At 49.0% G+C, this 25,202-nt stretch overlaps 1 protein-coding gene across 1 annotated transcript in view; it reads left to right on the top strand.

Annotated features, from left to right (window-relative positions):
* LTBP2 (latent transforming growth factor beta binding protein 2) overlaps positions 1-25,202 on the top strand; it is a 1,878,832-nt gene that overhangs the window by 1,562,276 nt on the left and 291,354 nt on the right. The window contains exons 23-24 of the mRNA XM_085626762.1: positions 17,479-17,616; positions 18,103-18,228. Coding sequence (XP_085482888.1) covers positions 17,479-17,616; positions 18,103-18,228 — 264 coding nt within the window. The remainder of the gene's footprint in view (positions 1-17,478; positions 17,617-18,102; positions 18,229-25,202) is intronic.

The raw sequence follows: 25,202 nt of genomic DNA, 5'->3' as shown, positions 1-25,202 counted from the left end.
TAGACACATGAAGGTAGCAAAGGAGGCTAAAAGGTGTTATTACGCCCTGTTGCGATGAGAGGTATGCACGCCTAACAAACGCATTGGAAAAGATGAGAAACTTAGCACAGTTAATGTGGCTATGTGATATGAAGTAGCTTGAGATCAACACCATGGAGGAGAGCACGATGGCCTGAAAGTAAGGAAGGGATTTAGTATGGATGACCTAGCTTGGATCAGGCTCTTGAGGTAAGGAACGCGGTGTGTGGCATCAAATCTGAAAGAAACACGTTAGTTATAGATTCCTTACCTTAGAATTACCCCCAGGCGTCAAACTGAATCCGGAAAGTTTTTCGTCAGCAGTACCCCTGCGCGTCGGTAGGTGATGTCGTGTGGCTCCGCGTCTGACGTTGGCTCGTGATCGCCGGTATGACGTCGCGGCAGCTACTTAGACGCCGCCCACGCACGCTGACGTCAGTTCTGTACACGACTTTCCGCGCCAGGAACGCAGCGCCATGCAAGATACTGACCACTGGTGCATAGAATCTTGGGCCATAAAAGGGATAACTTAGACCCTAGAAATCATTTTGCAGAACGGGGAGGATGGGTGGGGCAGCAAGGAATCTATCACTAACTAATGTTTCTTACAGATATATTGTTACCGAAGGTAAGTAACTTGTGCAAGAAACACGTTAGTGATAGATACCCCAGCAATACCAACCCCGGTGGTGGGTCTGCGAACCAAGATCACACCAGAAAGTCTCAGAGAACAGAACGGCCCAAGAAGCCGTCTCTCCGGACCTGACTGTCCAGGCAATAATGCCGAGTGAAAGTGTGGAGAGAAGACCACGTAGCTGCCTGACAGATGTCTTGCAGGGGGACCCCAGGTCCCAATGCTGTAGTGGCAGCCGTCGCCCTGGTAGAATGGGCGCACGGCCCCACCAGAGGCGCCTTTTTAGCCAAAGAATAACAGGCTTTGATACACAAGATGACCCAGCGGGATATAGTCCGCTTGTGTACCGCCCGACCTTTCTTGGCGCCAATGTAGCCAACAAAGAACTGGTCATCCACCCAGAACTGTTGTCTGCGATTCAAGTAGAATGAGAGCGCACGTTTTGGGTCCAGACAGTGGAGCCTCTCTTCCTCTCTGGAAGGATGCGGAGGCGGAAAGAAGGTGGGCAAGGTAATAGTCTGCCCGATGTGAAAGGCAGTAACAACCTTTGGCAAAAAGGATGGACGGGTCCTGAGCACAACCTTATCTGACGTCTGGGGGTAATTCTAAGGTAAAGTATCTATCACTAACTAATGTTTCTTACAGATATATCGTTACCGAAGGTAAGTAACTTGTGCATTACCTACGTGTCCGGGATTAATCAGATGGCGGACTTCACGGGACTTCAAGTTGGGTAGGTGTAGGCAGCGGCGGGATAAGTGATAGCCAGGCTGAAGGTGGAAGCCTACGGGTAGAGAATGGTAGTGAATGCGTAGTGGGGTCGAGGCAACGGGAAAGCGAGTGGAGCAGCTCTTACCTTTAGGAAGGCTGGTGACAGTTGAAGAGCAGTGGCTTTCCCAGCAAGGGTGGAGGGCTCGAATTACTGGAAAGGGAGAAAAGGGGGTGGCTTTAGTTGTGAGTGCGATGGCGGCTACTGGGGAGGAAGGCCAGCAGGCAGTAGTGGGCTTACCTAGAATCAGTAGTTACGAGTGGCGCTGATCCGTGCGGGGTCCAGAAATGATAAAGCGACGTCTTCGCGGTGCTCAGTGGCTCAATGGGCAGACATGGGCTGAGTACGCGCCAAACGATTTAAACACCGCGAGGGGACATGCGCGGTGATAGAGCACTAGGGAAGGAAATTATGGCGGCCATGTTAGGTATAGGAAAAAGCGGCCAGATTTGAATGGTGTGCTGGTTAGTAGAGACGCTCAGTACATAACTAAACAGCCCGCGATGTGCCTGAAGCGCATGCAACTCATTGAGTAATTGAGAGATAAAAATGGCGGAATGAGTGACAAAAAGAGATAGGATAAAACATGGAAAAAATAATGGAAACGTTTTGTAGAAAAACGAACAGCATGGATTACAGCGGTTATTAACCATGCAGGGGCAAGGTGTGTGGCGACATATTAAAAATGAACAAATAACAGCAAGTAATGGATCAAGGGTTGAAAAATGGTAACCGGTCAGAATTTACAACAGGGTTGTCCAATCTTCGTTTCTATTTAGTCCATTTTTTATACTGTCAGTGTATAAAATCCATTTGAGTTCTTCCTTGTTGAGCAGATTACCGACATCTCCGCCTCTTGGTGGGGGCTTGACCGCACTGATTATAGTCCATTTGATGTCATCTTCACTGTGGCCAAAATTACAGAAGTGTTCAACAAGAGGGGTATTGGGTGTTTTGCAGCGGATCCTGCTGCGATGTTGGCAAATCTGGAGTTGCACCTTTTGGGTAGTTTGTCCAATGTAGATTTTATGACAAGGGCATTGAATTAAATAGATGACATTACAAGAATTACAATTGGTGAAACATTTTGACTTTATCGTAACATTATTAAATGTGAATTCTTGCCTTCAATAGTGAGATCACATACACTACAATTGCCACATTTAGCATGCCCTATAAGCCCCCACAGTTCGTTCAGTGTGGATGCAGGTCTAGGGTTGGGGAGAGCAGCTCTGACAAGGTGGTCTTTTATATTCCGACTTTTGCGAAACGCGAAAAGTGGACATTTGATTCTCATGTTGCCAGCATTGAGTATAGTCCAATGTTTCAAAACGCATTTGTGAATGGCATTTGAGACTGGCGAAAAGGTGGTTATGCATACCGTGCGATTTTGGTTTGTCTTGGCTTTGGGTAATACGAGAATATCCCTGGGACAATAACAGGCCCTTTTGAGTGCAGTGTATACCAGTCGTCGTGGTTGTATGTCCTTCAGGCATTTATCTCTTTTTGTCCTGATGATGATCCCATTATCCTCGAAAAAGGGATCGAAACGTTGTCGACTTGTTTGACACTGTGCACACAAACTTATTTATATGGAATGTGTAACGGTTGTGTCTACTATCGCACTTGCATTTACAAACAAGCCCTGTTCCTTGCCTGATTGTTTGTTTTTGTCGTTACCAATTTGTTCACCTTCATGTTTTTGGATACAGGACTGTGTCCCACTTTATCTGTGTTTCGCTGTATCTTCATAATTGTTGTTGATTAAATCTTACTGTCCGGCTGGTCAGTAGCAATAAAGGACTGATTTAATTCTATATTCATTTTTGTTTTCTCATCCTACCTTTGTCAAGGACCACTGTTTTAAAAACTATCGCTACCCAAGGTCCTTGTGTGCCATATTGGGTCCCCTTGTTTTGTTTTAAAACACAGCAATAGACCAGAGCCATACTATATCAGGCTACTACATACAGGAGAGATGTGGCAAAATTTGCCATTCCTTGTGGTCTGGATACGACTGGCTGGGCAGAGTGATTTCTTCCTTGTTAGCCCTTCAGCGCCATGTCTGACTGAGGACTTCTGGCTTTTCTGGGGGGGTCCAAATACTGGTTATGGACATGCTATTTGATGGCTCTCGACTCTTCAGAGAGAAGGCGGACTCTGCGCTAGAGAGCTTTGAAGACTCCAGGGCTATAGCCCGGTTCTTGAGCCTCTCTATGGCTCTTCACCACCCCCAGTTAACCTTTTGCCCCTTTCGTGCTCATGGAAGGGGTTTCCAACCGTGTCAATACCCCCCTCAACCACCACGGCCAGCAGTTTCCACACCTTTGCATGGCAGAGGATGCAGTTCACACAGACCACAAGGGACAGGTAGCCAGAGGTTGGGCGAAACTACCACACTCCTGGCAGCCACAGCCTCCAAGCCCCTTCAGCATTCCCACCTACCATAATGGGCATCCAGTGGGGAGCAGGATACACTATCACCTGCCCCATTGGAGGGCAATAACATTAGACCATTGGGTACTACTGATTGTACAAGGGGCTACTCCCTCCCCTTTGTGGCTGCCCCTCCACACATGCCATCCACTTATGACCGGTTGATGGAGGACCATCTTTCCCTACTCCTGCAGGAAGTGAAGGCTCTTTTGGCCAAAGAATTTAAGAAAGGGTGCTGGCATCAGAAGTAGGTTGCGGTTTCTATTCCCGCTACTCTCTGGTGCCCAAGAAGGGCGGAGGCTATTGTCCTATGCTAGAGCAGTGCCATCTCAATATCTCCTCAAACAGGAGAAATTCAAAAGGTTCTGTCTGCCCTAGAGCTGGGAGACTGGATTGTAGCGCTGGATTTGCAGGACACATATTTCACATGCCCACAGACCCTACCTCAGGTTCACCTGGGCCATGAGCACTTTCAGTCAGCTGTACTTACCTTCAGCCTAACCAGCACCCCCCAGATGGTTACCAAGGTGATGGTGGTGGTCGCAGGTTCATCAAGGTGATGGCGATGGTCGCAGCACACCTGTGGAGCTCTAGGGTTCTAGACCTCCCCTACCTCAACGATTGACTGTTGATGGCGCACTTGCCCCAGATGGCCGTCTCCCACCTCCAGACTATGGCAAACCTCCTGCACTCACTGGGGTTCATTATCAACGTGCTGAAGCCACACCTTACTCCCTCTCAGACACTCCCTTTCATTGAAGCAGTTTTGGACTCAGTGCAGTTTCGGGCTTTTCCTCCGAATAGCGAGTCCAGGCTAATCAGGTTATGATACCGATGTTTCAGTCTCTATCCTGGATTTTGAAGAGACAGACTCAGAGGCTGCTGGGCCTCATAACCTCTGGCATCCTGCTGATAACCCATGCCCATTGGCATATGCAGACTCTGCAGTGGGACTTGAAGTTACAATGATGAGCGCAGCATCAGGGGAATCTCTCCAATATGGTCCAGATCTCAGAGGAAAATGCAAGAGACCTGCAGTGGTGGCTAACAAACCTCAATTGGGTCAGTGGCAGACCCCTCTACCATCCCCAATCAGAGCTGACTGTTGTATCTGAAAGAGACACGTTAGTGATAGATTCCTTAGCTTAGAATATCCCCAGGCGTCAGACTGGATCCGGAAAGTCTTCGTCAGCAGTACCCCTGCGCGTCGGTAGGCGTCGTCGTGCGGCTCCATGTATGTCGTTGGCGTCGTAGTCGCCGAGATGACGTCGTCGGAGCTACTTCGACATGCCCACGCGCGCTGACATCAGTTCTTTCTTTTTCCGCGCCAGCAAGTGCAGATCCGAGAGAGAGTGGTACTCCTAGTCAATAATATTGACTTGTTTATGGGACTTGTATCTTGTTTTTGTCGACAATTCGACTTTTGTTGCAGTGGGGATGCCCGGGTTTAAGTCCTGTTGGGACTGCCGTCGGACCATGTCGGTGACGGAGCCGCTCAACGTGTGTCTCTTCTGCTTGGGGCACGCCATCTCCCCGAGATGAGCCCCGATTGTCGGGCCATGGTGCAGACGACTTGCGGGAGCGTTCCCGGTAGTTGTTAGAGGCCCGGCACTCGGTACCGTGCCACTCAAGGTCCCACTGCCGTGGGAGGTCGAGGGATCGCTGGCACAGCCGACACCATCGTTCATCGGAATTGGGGACAGGTAAGTCACAAGCGCCATTAAAGGTCGAAGGAGCGCCGTCGCTCTTCGTCTACCCCTCACCGGTCGAGGGACTCAGTGGAGGGGGCAGGTGGTCACTGCCCCGCGGCTCCTTTGCGGCCTCCGTTGTTGCCTGCGGCTTACCTGCATTGTTGGGGATCGTACGTGCCTCCGGAAGAAATACAGGTACTTCTGTTGGCCATGGGCCGTTTCTTTGTCCCATCGGGTCCCTCCGCAGCGCCTTTAGGCCCCGCGGACCCCTTGGGTGGTTCTGCCCCCGTGCCGCCGCCTTTGGCTCCGGTTACGCCGGCAAGATACCCTGTGGCGCTGTTGGCTCTGGCCTCGTCGCCACTGCTGTTGACTCCGGCCTCGGCGCTGCCAGTGGTTCTGACCTCGACGCTGCCGTTGGCTCCGGCCTCGGTGCCGCCGTTGGCTCCGGCCGTAGCACTGCCAGAAGCCTCGGCGCGGCAGTTGGCTCCGGCCTCGGCTCCACCTTCGGATCCGACATCGGCTCCGGCCTCAGCGTCACCTTCGGATCCAGCATTGGCTCTGGCCTCGGCGCCGTTGCCTCCAGGGCCAGATTATATCGAGCCTGCCATGTCCTGCCTCCAATTCCTATTCCTGACCAAAGAGGGGTACTAGGAGGGGTCTGAGGACCTTCTCGCAGCTCGCTGTGAGGATGCTCTACACTAGCTTGACAATATGGAGGATCCCAGCAAGCTGGAATTATCTCCACACCCTGATACACTGTTCCCCTCCTCCGTAGCTACGGAGGTGGTGGGTTCATTCTGTGAAGTGGCATAGAAGAGGCTCCTAACCTCTAATTCCCTACAGTGCCTATCAGGGCAAATCTCCTCCTGCAGAGCTGCTACTACCCTTCCATAACGCACTTTAAAAGTCACACGGGGCGCCTTTGCATGCAAGGCAACCCCAGTTTCATCACACAGTACCTACCGCCAGAGTGTCTAGTGGTCCAGGGCTCTGCTTCTCCAAGGGCCTTTTGGCTCTTTATTCCAACTCTGTGCGTGACACGGTGGCGCAGGTGCTGCCACAGTGTCTAGCGGAGGCTTGGACGGTGCTCTCTCAAGCAATTGCCGAGGGCAAAGATGCGGCGGGATTCACCATCCATTATGCTCTTGACTCCGCATCCTCCATGGGCAGAGCAATTTGTATAACAGCAGGGTGGGTCACAGGGCTAGCGGGCAGATCAGTCAACCGCCACCCCTACCACCACTGCCTCAAGACCTTCCTAGTCTGCTGTTTCAGTCCACTGTTTCAGGCCCACCGCACGCCGGGGGGCGGCTGGATTTCATTACGACCGGAGGCTGCTATTATGCATTAATCTATTAATGCAACTTCAAGTACAGCCACTTTAAAGTTACATCATAAAGTAAAAACTTCTAGAACAAACAAGTGTATCTAGGCAACAGCAGCACAGAGATTAGCCTCTTTTAAATGCAGCTTCAAGACAGATAAGTTGTTTTTCTTCATATCTCCTGTCAAGTACTGCTGTTTTACATGCTATTACATAGTTACATACTTTCTGTTTGCTATATTGATCTATCATACCCTTCTCGTCATTACTATCTGACCTAATGGAATTAATAAACCTTTACTCCCTTTTACCATCTTTCTGCTCAGGCAACCCGCTCTTCACCCTCGCCTCTGCGCTCTCTTCTTATGATCGCTTTCGATCATTTCCTTGTTAATATTATTCCGTTTCATTTGCCAGTATATATATATCTTTGACTCGCTTTCGTTAATAATATTATATTTCATTGCCAATACATGCCTCTAACACTGTGAGACGCCTCACCCCTGCCAACACACTCAAGATCCCCTCCCACGCCTACCAGCGTGCCGTCCGTCTCTCTCCTTCCCGCACTGGCGTCATCACAAGATAACCGCCCAGGCTTCGTACGCGTATTGGTGCCGGTCGGCCGGTCCTCGCAGTTGAAATGTACAAACTGCGGGCCGCGCCGCACCACCATCGTGCCTTCCGTTCCCTGGATTAGCGCACACCTCTGCATAAAAAAAAAATGGAAAAGCAGCGCTAATGATTCAATGGGCCTCCGTCATAGAGAAACTCCCCTAGCAACGACTCTCCTCACGTTAGGCACGTCCTCTCTACACAATGCTGTTTGTTAGCAACCCTGCCTTTCAACAGCTGATTACCGGCGGTTGGCAGCTTCATCTTTCTCCGGTCCTCAATTTATCTTGCACTCCTCATTACATACAAATATTTATATATATTTTCAGATATATGTACCTCTTTTAATACCATTTTGCTTATAATTCTATCTCCTAGTGACTCCTTAAGAAATTAGCTTGTCTGACGGTGATTCTGATGACTCTCAGACCCAAGCACCCGCTCCTTAAACAACGAAGAGCTTATCAAACAAATGATTCACAAAGAATTACACTCTTGTATGAGGGAGACTATTAATAAGATTGTTGCAGGTAAGAGACCCCCTCCTGCACTCCTTGGAGCGCACTCTAATGAACCACTCAAAATTGGGGGTAAAAAAACAAAAAAATGCAACAACCTAGAAAACGAGGGCACTATGGGAGGTCCAAGCACCTTGAATATATTGGGAGGTACATGCGCCTCAAGACCTGAAGGACTAAGCTCCTCAAATATTACGGGAGGCCTACGCTCCCCAAAAAGACTACGTGCCAATAACGGCACATCTCTTTTGGATGCCCTAAGCGGCTCACAATATCAAAGTGCCAATACAGATCCCCTCTTACCTAACGACCATTCTAATGAGTCACTAGACGAATATATACTGGACCTAGATCAGATCGATGATGATATCGACCCTGATTTCTCCGACGAGGAACTCCCCTCCTCATCTAAACAAATTACTCTTGATCCCCTTGGCGGGGAAATGTTCTCCCCTGACAACATACAGCACCCCAGGAGCTCCCAGTGGTGGCCCCAAAATCATGTAGCCAAGTTTATTAAGAGATGGGTCAAACACCCATTGGAAAGAGAGGCAAGGAACATTCTTAAGGCAGAATGCCCACGTCCTGTCATCCAAGACAAATATTGCCTTACTGCTAACCTGGATCCCGAACGTATTAAGTTCTTATTCAAACTGGGCAGAGACCCTAGAAAGGGTATTGAACGCTCCCTCAAAAGTTGCCAGGACCACATGCTTGTCATGCTCGGCCCCTTGTGCCGTATGATCGATTTAATTGAGGAGAGCTATATCAAGGGCACACAACCTAACATTGATATCCTACGGGGATGGAGTCAAAGGACTCTTATCCTCCTCGGTAATGATAGCGCATCTCTCAATACTTAGAGGAGGAAAGTAGTCCTCTCTAAAATTGACCCTAAGCTCTGCGATATGGCTGAGAAGGAATCCTCTTCTAACCCTAATGGTCTACTCTTCGGAGAAGATATTATTAAAGGTTTGGGGAAATATGTAGCAACCTTTACGGCTCTTGATAAGGCGCAAGCCAACATGTGCAGAGTTTTCAACCCTAATGTTTTTGCAAGGGCCGGCAGAAGGGGTCGTTCTGCCGGCCGCCTCTTCCAAAGACCCTTTTCAAGATCAAGAGGTTTCGGTCGAGGTTACCAACACAGCTCCTCATTCTTCCCACAACGAGGTTGTTCCTTCCGTTCAAGAAGCTTCAGAACCAGAGGCATCAACAACTCCAACTCAGCAAGTAAGTATCATTCCTCTTCATACTTCCTCTTTAACTCAAAGAGTAGGGGGTCGCCTAAAACATTTCCTTCACGTTTGGGAGCAAATTACACATGACCCTTGGGTTTTAGAGACAGTTCAGGCTTCAGAATAGACTTCACGGAAAAACCCTCCCAGGTTTCAACTCCCCAAGTATTAAACTTGACGGTAGAGCAACACTCTATCGTCGCCGAGGAAGTAAATTCAATGTTATCGAAAGGTGCAATTCTAGAAGTTCCTTGGGATCGCAAGAATTTCGTAAGCAATATCTTCCTTGTGGAAAAAAAGGATAAAGGGTGGAGACCGGTAATAAATCTAAGAGAGTTGAACAAGTATCTCACTTACAATCATTTCAAGATGGAAGGTATCCACCTCTATCCACCTCCTCAGGGACATGCTCTTAGAGAAAGACTGGCTAGTCAAATTAGATCTAAAAGACGCCTATTTCACCATTCCTATGGCAGATAAATCCCAGTCCTTCCTTCAATTTTCTTGGGACAACCATCTATACCAAGCTCTTCCCTTTGGCCTATCTTCGGCCCCCTGGTGTTTCACCAAAGTTATGAAGGCCATTACTACGGTCCTTCGGGAGAGGGGTGTCCGCCTCATAATCTATCTAGACGACATTCTCATCATGTCTCAAGACAACTCTCAAATTCTGAAAGACTTAAACACTACTGTGGAATTGATAGAAAGTACAGGGTTTATTATAAACAGGGAGAAATCCATCATGACTCCCTCCAGGTCTCTAGAATTCCTAGGCTTCACGGTAGACACCGTGAAGTCTATGCTTTTACTTCCCACCAAGAAGATATCCAAGACTCGCAAAGAGATACGCCACGTTCTAAAATCAGACCTCCTAACCTTGAGGGAACTAGCCAGACTTCTGGGCCTCCTCTCATCATCTATCCAAGCTATCTTTCCAGGCCCACTACATTACAGAGCCCTTCAAAGACTCAAAGGGAGGGCCCTCCGTTCCGGCCTTTGGTATGGAGACAAAATTCACCTGGACCCAGAGGCAAAGGAGGAACTGACTTGGTGGTTGGAGAATTTAGACGCATGGAATGGGAAAGCCATTTTTGGGACTTCCCCGGATTTCGCACTGGAATCGGATGCCAGCCTTCATGGCTGGGGTGCTTGTTTTCAGAATCAGAGCACCGGGGGTTTATGGTCCTATTTGGAGAGTTTACACAATATAAACTTCCTGGAGTTAACCGCCGGGCTCTATGCCCTAATGAGCTTCAAGCAATCCCTTCAAGGGAAGTCAGTCCTCCTCAAGATGGACAACATATCAGCTGTCTCTTACATAAATCGCCTAGGGGGAACAAGGTCTCCAGACCTCTCCAACCTGGCAAAAAATGTATGGATGTTCTGCTTGAAACACCAAAACTCATTAAGAGCAGAATACCTTCCCGGCCTAAAAAATGTCTGTGCGGATTGGAATTCAAGGTTCCTCGTAGATCACACCGATTGGAAATTAAACTCAATCGTATTCAACAACCTAGATTATGTTTGGTGTCCCCTAGAAGTAGACCTCTTCGCAAGCAGACTCACGAACCAACTTCCAAAATACTTCAGCTGGCTGCCAGACCCGGGGGCGCTAGCAGTGAACGCCTTTCTCCAGCATTGGAAATCCATTCGGGGATACGCTTTTCCCCCCTTTGCGATGTTCCAACGTGTCCTTCAGAAGCTGAGGACAGAACGGTCATCAATAGTTCTAGTGACCCCCTTTTGGCCGTCCCAAGCTTGGTTCCAAACAACATTGGAATTAGCCTACAAAACACCCTTTCTACTTCCAGCTTCTCCAGGCCTCCTAAGAGACATAGACGATTTCGATCACACGCTCATTCTGAACGGGACTTTGAACCTTCTTGCCTGGAAAGTGTCAGGCGAGCCAATGAAATCTCTGGACTTTCGGCGCAAGCTTCTTCTCTCCTCCAAGAATCTTGGGCACCTGGTACACACTTATAGGTACAACGGCATCTGGAAAAGATGGGTTTGTTGGTGCCTGGAAAGGAACCTGGATTCCGTGGAGGCCCCTATTGTGCATGTAACCAATTTTCTTGGAGAACAATTTGAAAGAGGTCTTTCCTACAGATCCATTAACTGTTATAGATCTGCCATTTCCGCTGGACATTCCCTCCTTAATGGTAGAACTATTGGCAAAAACCCTATTGTTTGCAGAATTATGAAAAGTATCAGACTTAAAAGACCTCCCAAACCTAAATATGACTCCCTTTGGGACGTTAGGTTACTTCTTGATCTATTTTGTAACTGGCCGGATAACAGCTTGCTAAATAACAAGTATCTCTCCATCAAACTAGCTTCTCTCCGTTGTCTGATATCCTGCCGTAGAGTTTCAGACGTTAAAGCCTTAGGCGTTCGGCGTCAGATTTGAACTAAAACGATGTCTGATATGATTTTTTATCCTAGGTTTGACACTTGTAAAAAATTATGTGTAGTGGATTGCATGAAAGAATATGATTTAAGGATGAACCCTCTTCGCACTACTGGCGTGACCCAACTCCTAATTTCCTTTGTTAAACCCTTCAAACCTGTCTCTTCTTCTACCATAGCTAGATGGGTTAAACTAGCTATGCAATTAGCAGGCATCGATCTGTCTAGATTTCAGGCACATTCCTTAAGAGGGGCTATGGCTAGTCAGTCCTTTTGGAAGGGAGGCAAATTAGATGACATCCTCAAAACAGCAGACTGGTCAAGTTCCTATACCTTTGCAAAACATTACTGCAAACCTGTCGAACACATGTCAGATGTAGTTCTTCTTGACTACCAACATGCATAATGGCAGCCTCCGGTCTTGTAATGAAATTGCGATTCTTCACCACCTCCCCTACTGGCGCGCCATCACTTTACACAGGAGGGTTCTGTCAACAGTCCGAAGGGGCTTCTCCTCCCCTTCGAGACTACTCCTCCTGCTCTGCCATGTCAGTACCACCGCATGTCAGGGGATCACTTGACACTTTGCAAACAGGAAGTTGTGGCACCCTTGGCATAGGGGGCAATCGAGCATGTTTTAGACCTTCGGAACGTCAATCATTTCCTAGATCTGCAAGACTGGATGGTTGCGTTACACTTGCAGGACGCCTACTTTCACGTCCTGCCGACCGACCGGCGTTACCCGTGGTTCACGGCTGGCCACGAGTACTTTTATTTCACCGGGCTCCCCTTTGGGCCTTACCAGCGCCCCTCGGGTGTTCCCTAAAAGTGCTGGAGGTGGTCGCAGCTCATCTGCACAGATCAGGGGTTTCAGTCTTCCCCTATCTCGACGACTGGTTGTTGAAGGTGGGCTCGCCCCAGGCAGTCGTCTCCCACCTCCAGCCTACGGTTCTCCATCAACGTGCCGAAGTCGCATCTGATTCCCTCTCAGAAGCTCGTCTTCATCGGAGCAGTTCTGGACTCGGCGCACTTTCGGGTTTGTCCTCCTTAACAGCGTGTCCGGGACACTCAGGCTATGATTCAGATTTTTCTGCCCTTGTCCTGGGTTTCAATCAGGAAGACACTGAGGCTGCTGGTCCTCATTGCCTTCTGCATCCTGCTGATCAATCATGCCAGATGGCATATGCGGGCTCTGCAGTGGAACCTGAAGTTCCAGTGGACGCAGCATCGGGGACACCTGTCCGGCTACGTCCAGATCTCGGTGGGCACTGCACAAAACTTGCAGTGGTGGTTCACTGACCGGCGTTGGGTCAGCGGCAGGTCCCTCTCCCTTCCCCAACCGGAGCACACAGTGGTGACGGACGCATCGCTCCTGGGATGGGGCAGCCACACTGGGGAAGCAGAGATCAGGAGATCTGGTCTCAGGCGTAGTTCAAGCTCCATATCAATCTTTTGGAGCTCAGGGCGATCCTACTTGGACTGAAAGCATTCCTTCCCTCTGTCAAGGGGAGAGCAGTGCAGGTGTTCGCAGACAACACCACCACCATGTGGTACTGCAACAAGCAAGGCGGGTGGGGTTGTGGACCCTATGTCAGGAGGCTCTGCGTCTCTGGACATGGCTGGAACATCAGGGGATTTTCCTGGTGGGTCACCACTTGGCAGGTCCTTTGAACGCCAGGGCGGACGCACTCAGCCGTCTGTGCATAATGGATCACGTATGGCGTCTTCACACGGAGGTGGCGCTAGGTCTCTTTCACCTGAGGGGAGAACCTTGGCTAGATCTATTCGCCGCCGAAGAGACCGCACAATGTCCTGAGTTCTGCGCGTTGGAGTTTCCAAGGCGGCCCTTGCTCGGCAATGCTTTTCGTCGCGAGTGGAGTTGCAGTCTGTTATACGCCTTTCCGCCTATACCACTTCTGCCCAGAGTGCTGAAGCGGTTCAGGCGCGATCGGGCCCAAGTCATTCTTGTGGCACCGGACTGGGCTCGAAGGATTTGGTATCCCGAGCTACTCAGTATGAGCGTGGATCCCCCAATCCGACTGCCTCTTCGGGAGGATATCCTGTTGCAGCACCAGGTGACGGTCCTCCACCCGAACCTGTTCAGCCTCCACCTCCTTGCGTGGAGATTGAGCGGCGACAGTTGATTCCATTTGACTTACCTCCTGAAGTCTGTAATGTGATTCTGGCAGCTAGGCGTCCCTCAACTAAAGCTGTATACGCCTGTCAGTGGAACAAGTTTGTGGCATGGTGCACAGCGACAGCTGTAGATCCCCTTTCTGCCCCTCTTTCTGAGGTCCTATTGTTCCTTCTCTCTTTGGCCCAGTGGGGCTCTGCTCTGGGCACTATCAAGGGCTAATTTTCTGCTCTTTCAGCCTTTCTCAGGCTGACTGATCAGCCCTCTCTTTTCAAGTCTCCTGTTGTCAATAGATTTCTCGAAGGCATTGCTCACCTTTTCCCTCCTATTCCTTTTGTGATGCCTCAGTGGGACTTGAACCTCGTTCTCACATACTTACTGTGCACTCCCTTTGAGCCTCTTCATAACTGGCCTTTACGGTTCTTAACTTTGAACACTGTCTTCTTGGTGGCTATCACCTCTGCTAGGCGTGTGGGTGAGCTCCAGTCTCTTTCATGTAAACCTCCTTTCCTGGCGGTTCATCCGGACAAGGTTGTGCTTCAGCCATGTCCCTCCTTTCTACCAAAAGTAGTCCATGCCTTTCATCTGGGGCAAACTGTCTCTCTGCCCACTTTCCTTCCGCCTCCGCGCCCTTCCAGAGAGGAAGTGAGGCTCCACCGCCTTCATTCTACCTCGACCGCATACAACCATTCCGGGTGGATGACCAGCTCTTTGTTGGCTACGTGGGCACCAGGAAAGGCCGGGCTGTGCACAAGAGAACTATCTCCCTCTGGGTTGTCTTGTGTATTCAAGCCTGTTACTCTTTGGCTACAAAGGAGCCTCCGGTAGGGTTGCGCGCCCATTCGACTAGGGTGGCTACTACAGCATTGGGACGCGGTGTCCCACTGCGTGACATCTGTCAGGCGACCACGTGGGCCTCGCTGCACACTTTCACTAAGCTGTATTTCTTGACAGTCAAGTCCGGAGAGATGGCTGCTTTGGCCGTTCGGTTCTCCGTGACTTTCTGGTGTAATCTCACTTCACAGACCCACCACCGGGGTTGATATTGCTTGGGTATGTATTCTAAGGTTAGGATCTATCACTAACGTGTCTCTTTCAGATGCACAAGTTACTTGTGTAACGATATATCTGTAAGAGACATTAGTTAGTGATAGATTCCATACCGCCCGCCCATCCTCCCCGTTCTGTGAACAGCTCTGTAGGGTTGAGGTCATCCCTTTCAGGGCCCTAGTTTTAATGCACCAGTAGTCGGTCTATGGCATGGCTCTGCGTTCCTGGCATGGAAAGTCATGTACAGAACTGACGTCAGCGCGCGTGGGCACGTCTAAGTAGCTCCGATTACGTAATCTCAGCGACTACGACACCAACGACGTACACAGAGCCGCATGACGACGCCTACCGACGTGCAGGGGTACTGCTGACGAAGACTTTCCGGATCCAGTCTGACGCCTGGGGATATTCTGAGGTAAGGAATCTATCACTAACTAATGTCTCTTACAGATATATCGTTATGCAAGTAAGTACCTTGTGCGACAGATGTGTCACTCCTGGACTGGAGCAGAGTCTATACTCCACATAAACTTGTTGGAGCATCAGGGGATTCGCTTAGCGTTGAAGGCTTTTCTACCCTCCATCAAGAGAAGTCTAGTGCAGGTGTTCACAGATAACACCACCGCCATGTGGTACTGCAACAAGCAGGGCAGGGTGGGATCATGGACCCTTTGTCAAGAGGCACTGCATCTTTGGACATGGCTGGAACACCAGGGCATTTCACTTGTGGCTTAACACCTGGCAGGCTCTCTGATCGCCAAAATGGATTAACCCAGCCGTCGATGCCTAGCGGATCACAGGTGACTTCTCCATCCAGAGGTAGTGGACGGCCTCTTCCAAGAGTGGGAAGTGCCTTGGTTAGATCAATTTGCCACCGCTGAGAACACGCAATGTTAGCAGTTCTGCGCGCTAGAATTTTCAAGGCAGCTCTTGCTCGGAAACGCTTTTTGTCTCAAGTGGAGCTCCGTACTCCTGGATGCCTTTCCACCAATACCACTCTTGTCCAGAGTTCTCAAGATTAGAAACGACCGGGCCCAAGTAATTCTTAAGTTCCCAGTCTGGGCATGGATAATCTGGTATCCTGAGCTGTTGAGCATTAGCATCCATCCTCCAGTCAAGCTGCCTCTTTAGGAGGATCTTCTGCCATTTGGGCAAGTTTGTGGCATGGTCTTTGGCCCAATAAGGCTCTGCTCTGTGCACAGTTAAGAGGTATCTTTCAGCTAGTTCTTCAATTTTGCCATTTCCAGACCAATCTTCCTTATTTAAGTCACCTGTTGTGACAAGATTCCTGAAAGGTCTGCAACATATGTTCCCCCTTCCCAGGCCATTCATCATGCCCTAGTGGGACTTGAACTTACTTTTTGATATGTGTTCCCTTTGAACCATTACACAACTGCCCTCTTCTGTTATAAACCATCAAAACCAACTTTCTGGTGGCCATTACATCTGCCAGAAGGGTCTGCAAGTTGAAGGCGCATCCACCTTACACTACTTTTTATCCGGACAACCTGCTGCTCCAGACACATCCCTCCTTCCTCCTGAAATCACCCCTTTCCACATAGGCCTGATGATCAACCTGCCCCACTTCATCCTTCTGAAGAAGAGGAGAGACTCCACCAGCTGGATCCAGAATGAGTGTTGTTGTTCTACCTTGACCGCACAAAAGAATTCTTGCATACTCATTCTACCAGTGCCAAGGCTGCAACCACTGCATTAGCTTGCAGAGTTCCAGTTCTGGCCGTCTGCCAGGGAGCAACGTGGGTTTCACTACTGCCTTGACAGTCAGATCCGTCGGGATAGGCATTTTGCAGGTGGTGTTCGTCAGGACTTCCTAGTCTATGTTGGGTTTGTAGACCCGCTTCGAGGAAGGCATTGCTTCTGTATCTATTCTAATGTAAGGAATCTGCGGCTAGAAGTCTCTATCAGATGAACAGGTTACTTACCTTCGTCAATTCCTTATTTGGTAGAGACGCTATGTAACCGCAGATTCCTTACTGACCTCCCATTCTCCCTGCTCTGCAACCTGATTAAAGGATGAGAAGTTTTCCCTTCATAAAGGGCTCTAGACACACCAATGGTCAGTCTTCATCATGTTTCCGTGCTTCTGGCGTGGAAAGGTGTGAAACTGAACTGACTTAGGCGTACCAAGGTAGCTCCTTTATAGGTACTGCATGTGTCACTTCCGGCACAGATGATGCCGATGACGCAGATGCTGTGCCAAACAATGCCTCCTACCGGTACTGCTAAAAACATTCCAGAGCCAGTCTGACACGTGGTGATAATTCTAAGGTTAGGAATCTGCAGCTAGATAGAGTCTCTACCAGAAAAGGCTTTCTTGAAGGTAAGTAACATATTCTTTAATGCTCTCCTTTGTATATCCTGAAGTGAGTAGAGCATCAGCAGACTGGGAGACAAATGGATAGTGTGAGTGGAAGGAAACAGCCACTCTCAGTTGTGCTGATGCTCCTGCTCTTTGGTGGTGATAAACGACAATGAGTAACCTTAACAGTTTTGCTCAGTGGTGTTGAGTACCATGCTCTCAGTGATTGATTCCTTTCAGGCCGTGTTCTATATTATGCTGTAGGTTTACACGTATTCTCTGTTTCAGCCCTGTTAATCTTCCTCATTTGTTTGTCTTTTCACAGATGTTGATGAGTGTTCAGACTATGGTGATGCTGTTTGTGGGTCATGGAGATGCCAGAACACTCTGGGCTCTTACCGCTGCATCATGGGCTGCCAGCCAGGATTCCAGGTGACAGCAACTGCTGGAGGAGCCTGTGTTGGTGAGAACATTATTTTGAAAAGTGAGGCAGAGTAAGAGTTTCCTCAGTGTCAATGTGTACTCCTATACCTCAGTGCGTGATGCTCCTCTACAGTGTAAGTTTGTGCTTTGTCCCCTATGTGTCCATACGTACTCATTTCCCTCAGGATGTGATCCTTCCACTCAGTATCAATATGTACATCTATACCTCAGTGTGTGATCTTACCCCATCCTGCTGGTGTATGCTTCTGCCTTTCTGCATCAGTGTGCTTCTTCCCCTCACAATCATTATGTAACCCATCCTTCAGTGTTTGATCATACTCCAAGCTGTCAGTGTTTGCTTTTGCCCATTACAATAAGCATGTACTCATATCCCTTAGTGTGATCAGTGATCCTACCATCAATGTGTGTGTCTTCTACTCAGTGGTGTTGAAATTTCACTGCTCACCCCTTGCTGGTGCTTTTCACTTCACTTCATTGCCTAACACAAACTATCTCCTTTTTGCAGATATTGATGAGTGTGTTAACCAGACTCTCTGTGGAAGTCAGTCCTTCTGTCAAAATACTGAGGGATCATACCGCTGCTTGTGTGACCAGGGTTATGAGCTCAATCCCCAGGGCACAGGCTGTGTAGGTGAGTTACATCAACTTTTATGAATGAGTTAATTCATATAGTGTCTTTCACAGGAAAACCTGATTCAAAGCAGCCTCTTTTGTTCCACATTCCTCCCTACTAAACATTCCTCTCCATTTTCATTCTAGTTCATGTCCCCAAATCAGGAAGGCAGCAAAGAATGTCAAAGCATTCAACTTGCTTTCCCAAGCATCTTTTATCAATTCATCTTTGCTCTGAACTTCCCCATGACAAAACTGCCTAAGACCGAGGTCCTGCTCTTTCTTGGGTGCGCAAAACAAAGATTCTGCTGTTGATGAATACAATTACACAGTTCGCCCATTTTGTAAATTCTCCTGCAAGTAAGCCTTTTATTAGGTACTTCTCTTTTTCCATTAAGGAATAAATATGTTGAAATAGAACAGTAGCGCAACGTTCAGTTGAAGTGGCATAAACATATTCCCTGTGACTAGTAAGTGAGGTGACCTTAGGCTTAGCTAAAACAGGAGAAAAGAACAAGTTGCCTGCCTTCATTAATGCTATTTCTGGTGGATCCTCTTTTTAACTTCAGATTCCTCACCTTGTGAATACCCCCAGGTGCCAGACTGGATCCGAAGATTTTGTCTCAACAATTCCCGTGTGTCGGCATGTAGCGTCATGCGGCTCTGCGTCGGTTCTGTCCCATCCTGGAAATAACATTGCAGCCACATGTAACTGCCATCTCTGTGCCTCAACATAACTTTTTTTCTTATATCTATCTGCACGATTATATGCTGAGCCCTTATTAATCAGATTAGACAGTGTGTAGATCCCTAGAGGGAACCTGTTTAAGATTAAGAAAAGGAGCATACTCCACAGAATGGGGAGAAGGGTGGATTGATAAGAAATCTGAAGTCAGATAGTGTATCCACCAGAAAGAGCATTACTTAAGGATCCTTCTAATCACAAATGCTTCACCTTGTGAATGGATACCAAAGCAGTACCTCCCCAGGTGGTGGATCTGTGCAATGGCTTAGGCCAAAAAATCCTGCAGGATCGAACAGGCAAAATGCATCTCCCGTTGGACCTGACTATCCAAACAGTAGTGCGTCATGAACATGTGAACTTACGCCCACATAGCAGCTTGGCAAGCGCAATGGTAGGAGCTTTTGTCCTGCTGGAATGAACCTACAGGCCTTCCAGAGGATGTGTCTTGGCTAATTCATAGCACATCTTTATGTAAAGCACAGACCATCTAGGGATGGTTAATCTTTACACCGCTTTTTCTTTCTTTGACCCAGAGAAACCCCAAAAGAATTAGTCTAGAAGCTTAAGGCTATTTTCAGGTCAACACAATGGAGTTTTCTTCCTCCTTGGATGGATAAGGTGGGGCAAAGCTTGCTAACAGTTATAGACTATCCACAGTGAAAAGGTGTCAAAACTTTGGTCAAAAAGCTTCCTTAGTGCCACTTTTTCATATAGAACCCACACAGTGACTTCAGTTCCTTTCTTTTTCCACCATCAGATGTTGGATCTAGAGCTACTTCTTGTCTGCTTACCTTGATCAGAAAATTGCTTCACAGTGTGCAAGGGATATATCACCTCCAAAAATGACAGGTGAGTGACAGATCCTCATCAGATTTCCATTTGGTGCCTGGGGTTGAGCCACAACTCAGGCTTGCAGTGACTGTTCATCAATTGACCCGAAGGCTATACTGAGACTGCAAGACAAAATTCTACATAGCCAAGCACTGGAAGACTCCACAACAAGACCGGTCCCAGATGAAAGTTCGGTCCTTGTCCCGTTCGAGCTCCAGCAGTCGCAAGAGTCATTTCAGAGGTCAGACTTAATCTCGATCAAAGTCTTCAGGTAAGTTGAAGAAAAAACACAAGAAATCTAAGCGGGACTCGGCCACTTCTGACCACTCACACTCTCTTGAAAAGGTGTAGGGGCAGCACCATGTTTCTCTATCTTGCTCTAGAAGTTGTTCAACTTCAGAGCTGATCCCACAACTTGTGGACCTGCCGGACGTCTATTTCCATATACCCATCCTGCAGAGCAATCAGCGCTACCTGTGGTTCATGATGAGACAGGATTTTCAATTTGCTCTGCTCACCTTTAGTCTTAAAGTGATGAGGTGGTGGCAGCATATCTTCGGAGGCCAAAGTTACCAGTCTTCTCCTACCTCGACGACTGGCTGTTGGACTTGGGCTCGCCCAGGCAGTCGTCAACCAATTCTGAATTAGGGAAAACATCCTGTCGTCTTACGAGTTTAGTATCAATGTGCCGAAGTCACACCTGACTCCTTTTCATACACTCCCCTTCATCAAAACCATTCTGGACATGGTTCACTTTTTGCATTTCCTTCGGGAAAGAGAGTTCAGGACATTCAGTCTATGATCCAGATCTTTCAGCCTCGGTCCTGGAGTTCAATTAGGTCAACTCTTAGGCTGATGTCCTCATGCATCCTGCTGCTCAAACAAACCAGGTGCGATATGCAGGCTCTCCCGTGGGATCTGAAGTCTCTGTGAGTCCAACATCAAGGGGTCCTAACGCAGATTTCTGTTCCCCCAAATGGTGGCCTGACAGTCTGGGCGATTGCCCAATGCCAGTAGGTAAAGTCAAAAATCTCGGATTTATATTCGGGATGATAAACTGACTTTTAACGCCCAGACCAACAATCTGTCCTCTTCCATCTGGTATATATTAAAAATGATCAGAAGAATATGTCCGTTTATCCCCCTTGATTCACGAAAAACAGTGGTCATGGCGCTCGCCTTGTCCAGATTGGACTACGGCAACGCTTTATATGCAGGGATTCAAACCCAATATCTAACTAAACTGCAACGTCTCCAGAACGCAGCAGCAAGGCTAGTGTTAGACATTCCTATATCCAAATCAGTCTCCCACAGACTGAAGGCCCTTCACTGGCTGCCAGTGGACAAGAGGATAACATTTAAGTCCCTGTGTCTGGCATATAAGGCACTCCATGGCTCAGGACCACAGTTCCTGAGAACTCATTTCAAATGGTATGTCCCAGCAAGAAGATTGAGATCCACTCACGCAAAACTTCTCCAAGTACCTAAGTACAAGCAGGTTAGGTGGGGAGGAAGAAGCTTCCTGCTGAGGACAACCAAGTTATGGAACCTTTTACCTATCAATATAAAAAGTAGCCATCGCTTCTTGCTTTCAGAAAGGCAGTCAAAACATGGCTGTACCCCTGTTAAGCTAGATCAGCATCTCTGCAGTAACCTGAAGTGCATCTAACAGTAGCGCCAAGACGCCCGCGGGCATTCGCGCGCTTTATAAGCTTACAAATCAAATCAATCAAACAAATCAACACCACTGTCATCTGGTACTGCTACAGACAGGACGAGGAGAGGACACAGATCCTGTGCCATGAGGCCATGCTCCGCTTGAAATGACTGGATCACCTAGGAAACTTCCTTGTGGTGAACCAATCAGCAGGATCATTGCACACCAGGACGGATAAGCTTAACCATCTGGTCCAAGCGGAGTGGCAGTTACTCCCAGAAGTGGTGCGAGGTCTCTTCTGGGAATGAGGAGAACCTTGGTTCTATCTGTTCGCCACTGCTTTGAACATACACTGTCTGCACTTCTGCGCGTTGGAGTTTCTAAGGCATCTCTTTCTGGAAGCAGCGTTCCGCCTCGAGTGGACCTCTGGACTCCTGTATTTGTTCCCACGATACCACTCCTGCCCCGAGTTCTCAAGAAGATCAGGTCTGCCTGGGCCCAAGTTGTCCTAGTGGCCTTGGAGTGGGCAGGGAGAGTTTGGTGTACAGAACTCCAGGGCATAAGCATTTGTCCTCCAATCAGGCTTCCCCTCATGTTGCCGCAGCATGGTAGGGTTCTGCAACAGGAACTTCGCAATCTCCATCTTCATGCTTGAAGATTGAGCAGTGCCATCTGAACACCTTAGACCTTTCTCTGGAGGTGGTTGATGTCATCTTGGCAGCCAGGTGTCCCTTGACAAAAACTGTATCGGTGTGTTGGGACAAATTTGTGGTTTGGTGCGGTACTCGGCAAAGAGACCCCTCCAGGCAAATATTTGACATGTTTTGTTTGTTTTGTCCCTAGCTTAGCAAGGCCTTGCTCTGGGTACAGTTAAATGGTACCTTTAGGGGTTGACTATCAGTCCTCATTGTTTAAGTTGGTATGTTAGTTTTGAAAGATTTACAACATTTGTTTCCTCCCTCTCCCTTTGTCAAGCCACAGTGGGACCTTAATTTGGTCTTCAAATTTCTGATCTACACTCCACTTGAGATTTCTCATAGCTTTTCCTTGCGGCTCCTCCTCCTAAAGATAGTGTTCCCTGTCGCCATAACATTGGTGCGTCATGTAAGGGAGCTTCAAGCTTTTCGTGTCAAAATGCTATACACCACCTGTAGGAAAGTGCCCTTTTTGTGCATGGTTACCCTCCACTTTTTAAACACAAGGAGATGATGGACGGAGTGCTGAAACTTTTCAAACACACTCCCAGTCACAGATCTGGGTTGAATCCATCATCATTCTTTATCTCCCTTTGCCACCCCAGTTCAGACACAGCTATATGCAAATCAATCTTGACCCTGTGCCTAATGGGAACAGTCCAGACCGAACTGCCAAGCCATGTGTTCCCTGGACCGGAAACAAGCATCCTGGGACCGGTTTCGGGCTAACAGCCCTCTTCAGCCAGGCTAGCTTGAAGCCAGTGGCAAAGTGAGCAAGGGACCCACGTCTGGGCATACCCTGCCAACTTAGGGCGAACAAAGCAGACACAAGGAGATGATGGACGGAGTGCTGAAACTTTTCAAACACTCACTCCCAGTCACAGATCTGGGTTGAATCCATCATCATTCTTTATCTCACTTTGCCACCCCAGTTCAGACACAGCTATATGCAAATCAGTCTTGACCCTGTGCCTCATGGGAACAGTCCATACCGAACTGCCAAGCCATGTGTTCCCTGGACCGGAAACAAGCATCCTGGGACCGGTTTTGGGATAACGGCCCTCTTCAGCCAGGCTAGCTTGAATCCAGTGGCAAAGTGAGCAAGGGACCCACGTCTGGGCATACCCACACCACTTTTTACCTGACCTCTGATGCAACCAGACTTGATGTGCCCTGGGTCTCTGTCAATCAGGTTCCCAGGGCCTGTGTTCTTTCCCAAAACTGTACCTTTGTACCCACAGTTTGCACATCTCTGGCCACAGACAAGCCCCTTTTAAAAGGTGCCATGGGTACCAAGGGCACTGTGACCAGAGTAGGCCTCTATGGGCCGCAGCACCTATTGTGCCACCCTTAGAGGCCCTGTACCTTAACACCCACACACTGCCATTGTAGGCTGCGTGTTTTGGTGCAGAGAAAAGGGAAGAGTCGACATGGCACACATCCCTGTGTGCCATACCTACAATCCACTGCCTGAGGCCTAGGTAAGTCACCCCTCTAACAGGTTGCACCTGCCCTCAGGTGAGGGTACAGTGGCATGACCCCTGTACCCCTACAGTGGCTAAGGCTATTCTTAGACATTGCAATGGTAGTAAAGCTATAAAGAGTATATGATGTGGGAGTTGGTAATTACGTACTCCACAGCTGCATAATGGCTTCACTAGAATGTGGGAAGTTTGGTAGCAACCTTCTCAGCACATTAAACCCACACTGATGCCAGTGTGGGATTTAATGTAAAATGCAATCAGAGGGCATCTTAGAGATGCACCCTGAAAAACGACCAGCCCTCGTGTGGTTCCTGAATGGCTGCCCACCATTTGCCACCACCAGACATTTTTTTGGAGCCCTGGGTAGAGAGCCTACGCTCTCTAGGCCCAGAGACAAAGCCCATCCTGGGCAGAGGTGTCATGTCTCCTTCCCCAGGATGGGCTGGGTCCACGAAGGGGAAGCTTCAAAGGCCTGCCGCCTTTGGAAGCTATCCCTACCTTTTGCGGCACCAGCAACTGGCTCCCACCGGTTCTGCCTCCCACTTTGGCCAGAGAAACGGCAAGAAAACCAAGCTAGGAAGAGGGGTGTTCCCACCTTTGCCAACCCCACCCCTCAAGTGGGGGAGGCGAGGTGAAGCACACATCTCAGTCCCCTCCATCTTGAAGATGAGGGGACTCAGCCAATTAGGGATGGGCTCATGCCCCCTCCCACTGGAGGGTGGCATTATAGGGGGTGTACCCACCCCAAGGAATGTACCCAGTGGTCCCGACCTGCACACCCCTTTAAACACCCCAAAATCTAAAATTTACAGGCAATCCGGAACCTTGCCTCCTCAGATTCGAGGAAGAAAGAAGAAGGACCGAAGAGCCATGTTGAGCCAGGAAGAAGAAGAAGAGGACACCAACTGCTTTGGACCCCAGCCCTACCAGCATGTCCAGCCTACGACCTGCCTACAGCAAGAACCCCGGCGAGTCCATTAGCCAGCAACCCCCAGAGCCTGGAGGACCTGTCTTGCAACCCTCTTACAGACTCTGTCTCCTGTGAGCACTGGATTTGCTCAAGCAAAGACTCGCAGAATCCGGATTCTGGCGACTCCGCTATTCTCCACCACTCTGCACCTGACACCCATGGCCCGCGTTCAAGTGGCCCAACACCCCAAGGAGGTCTCCCCAATGATCCTGACCTGGGATCTGGTGATCCCTGACCTCCCTTAAGCTTTGAGACGATGCCTGCATCTTCAACCTGAAGGGTCCCTCCAGACTGGAGTTGGTAGAAAACCTAATGCCAGAAGACATCCCTGCACCTGATGCCCCACGGCCTTGGGTGGCCCAACCGACGGTGTCCAGGCCTCCCCCAAAGATCCCAACTTACCTCTACAGCCAGTGGTCGCCTTCAGGAAGTCTCCCTGCCCGAGCCTACAGCAACTTCACAGATCCGAAGGTCTCCATTGAAAAGCACAGGGTCCCTGACGTCCGTTTTGCACCCTGCCGCCCCAGTACTACTGGTGGTGCAGCTCCTGTGCTGGTTGTTGGCCCCTGTAGTGCTGACCTTAACCCCAGGAGCTTTGCTCCCACCCCCGA

The sequence above is a fragment of the Triturus cristatus genome, chromosome 9 (genome assembly GCF_964204655.1).
Source record: "Triturus cristatus chromosome 9, aTriCri1.1, whole genome shotgun sequence".
Taxonomy (NCBI): Eukaryota; Metazoa; Chordata; class Amphibia; order Caudata; family Salamandridae; genus Triturus; species Triturus cristatus.
Note: the sequence above shows the minus strand (reverse complement) of the source record. Positions and strands in the feature narration are given on the sequence as shown.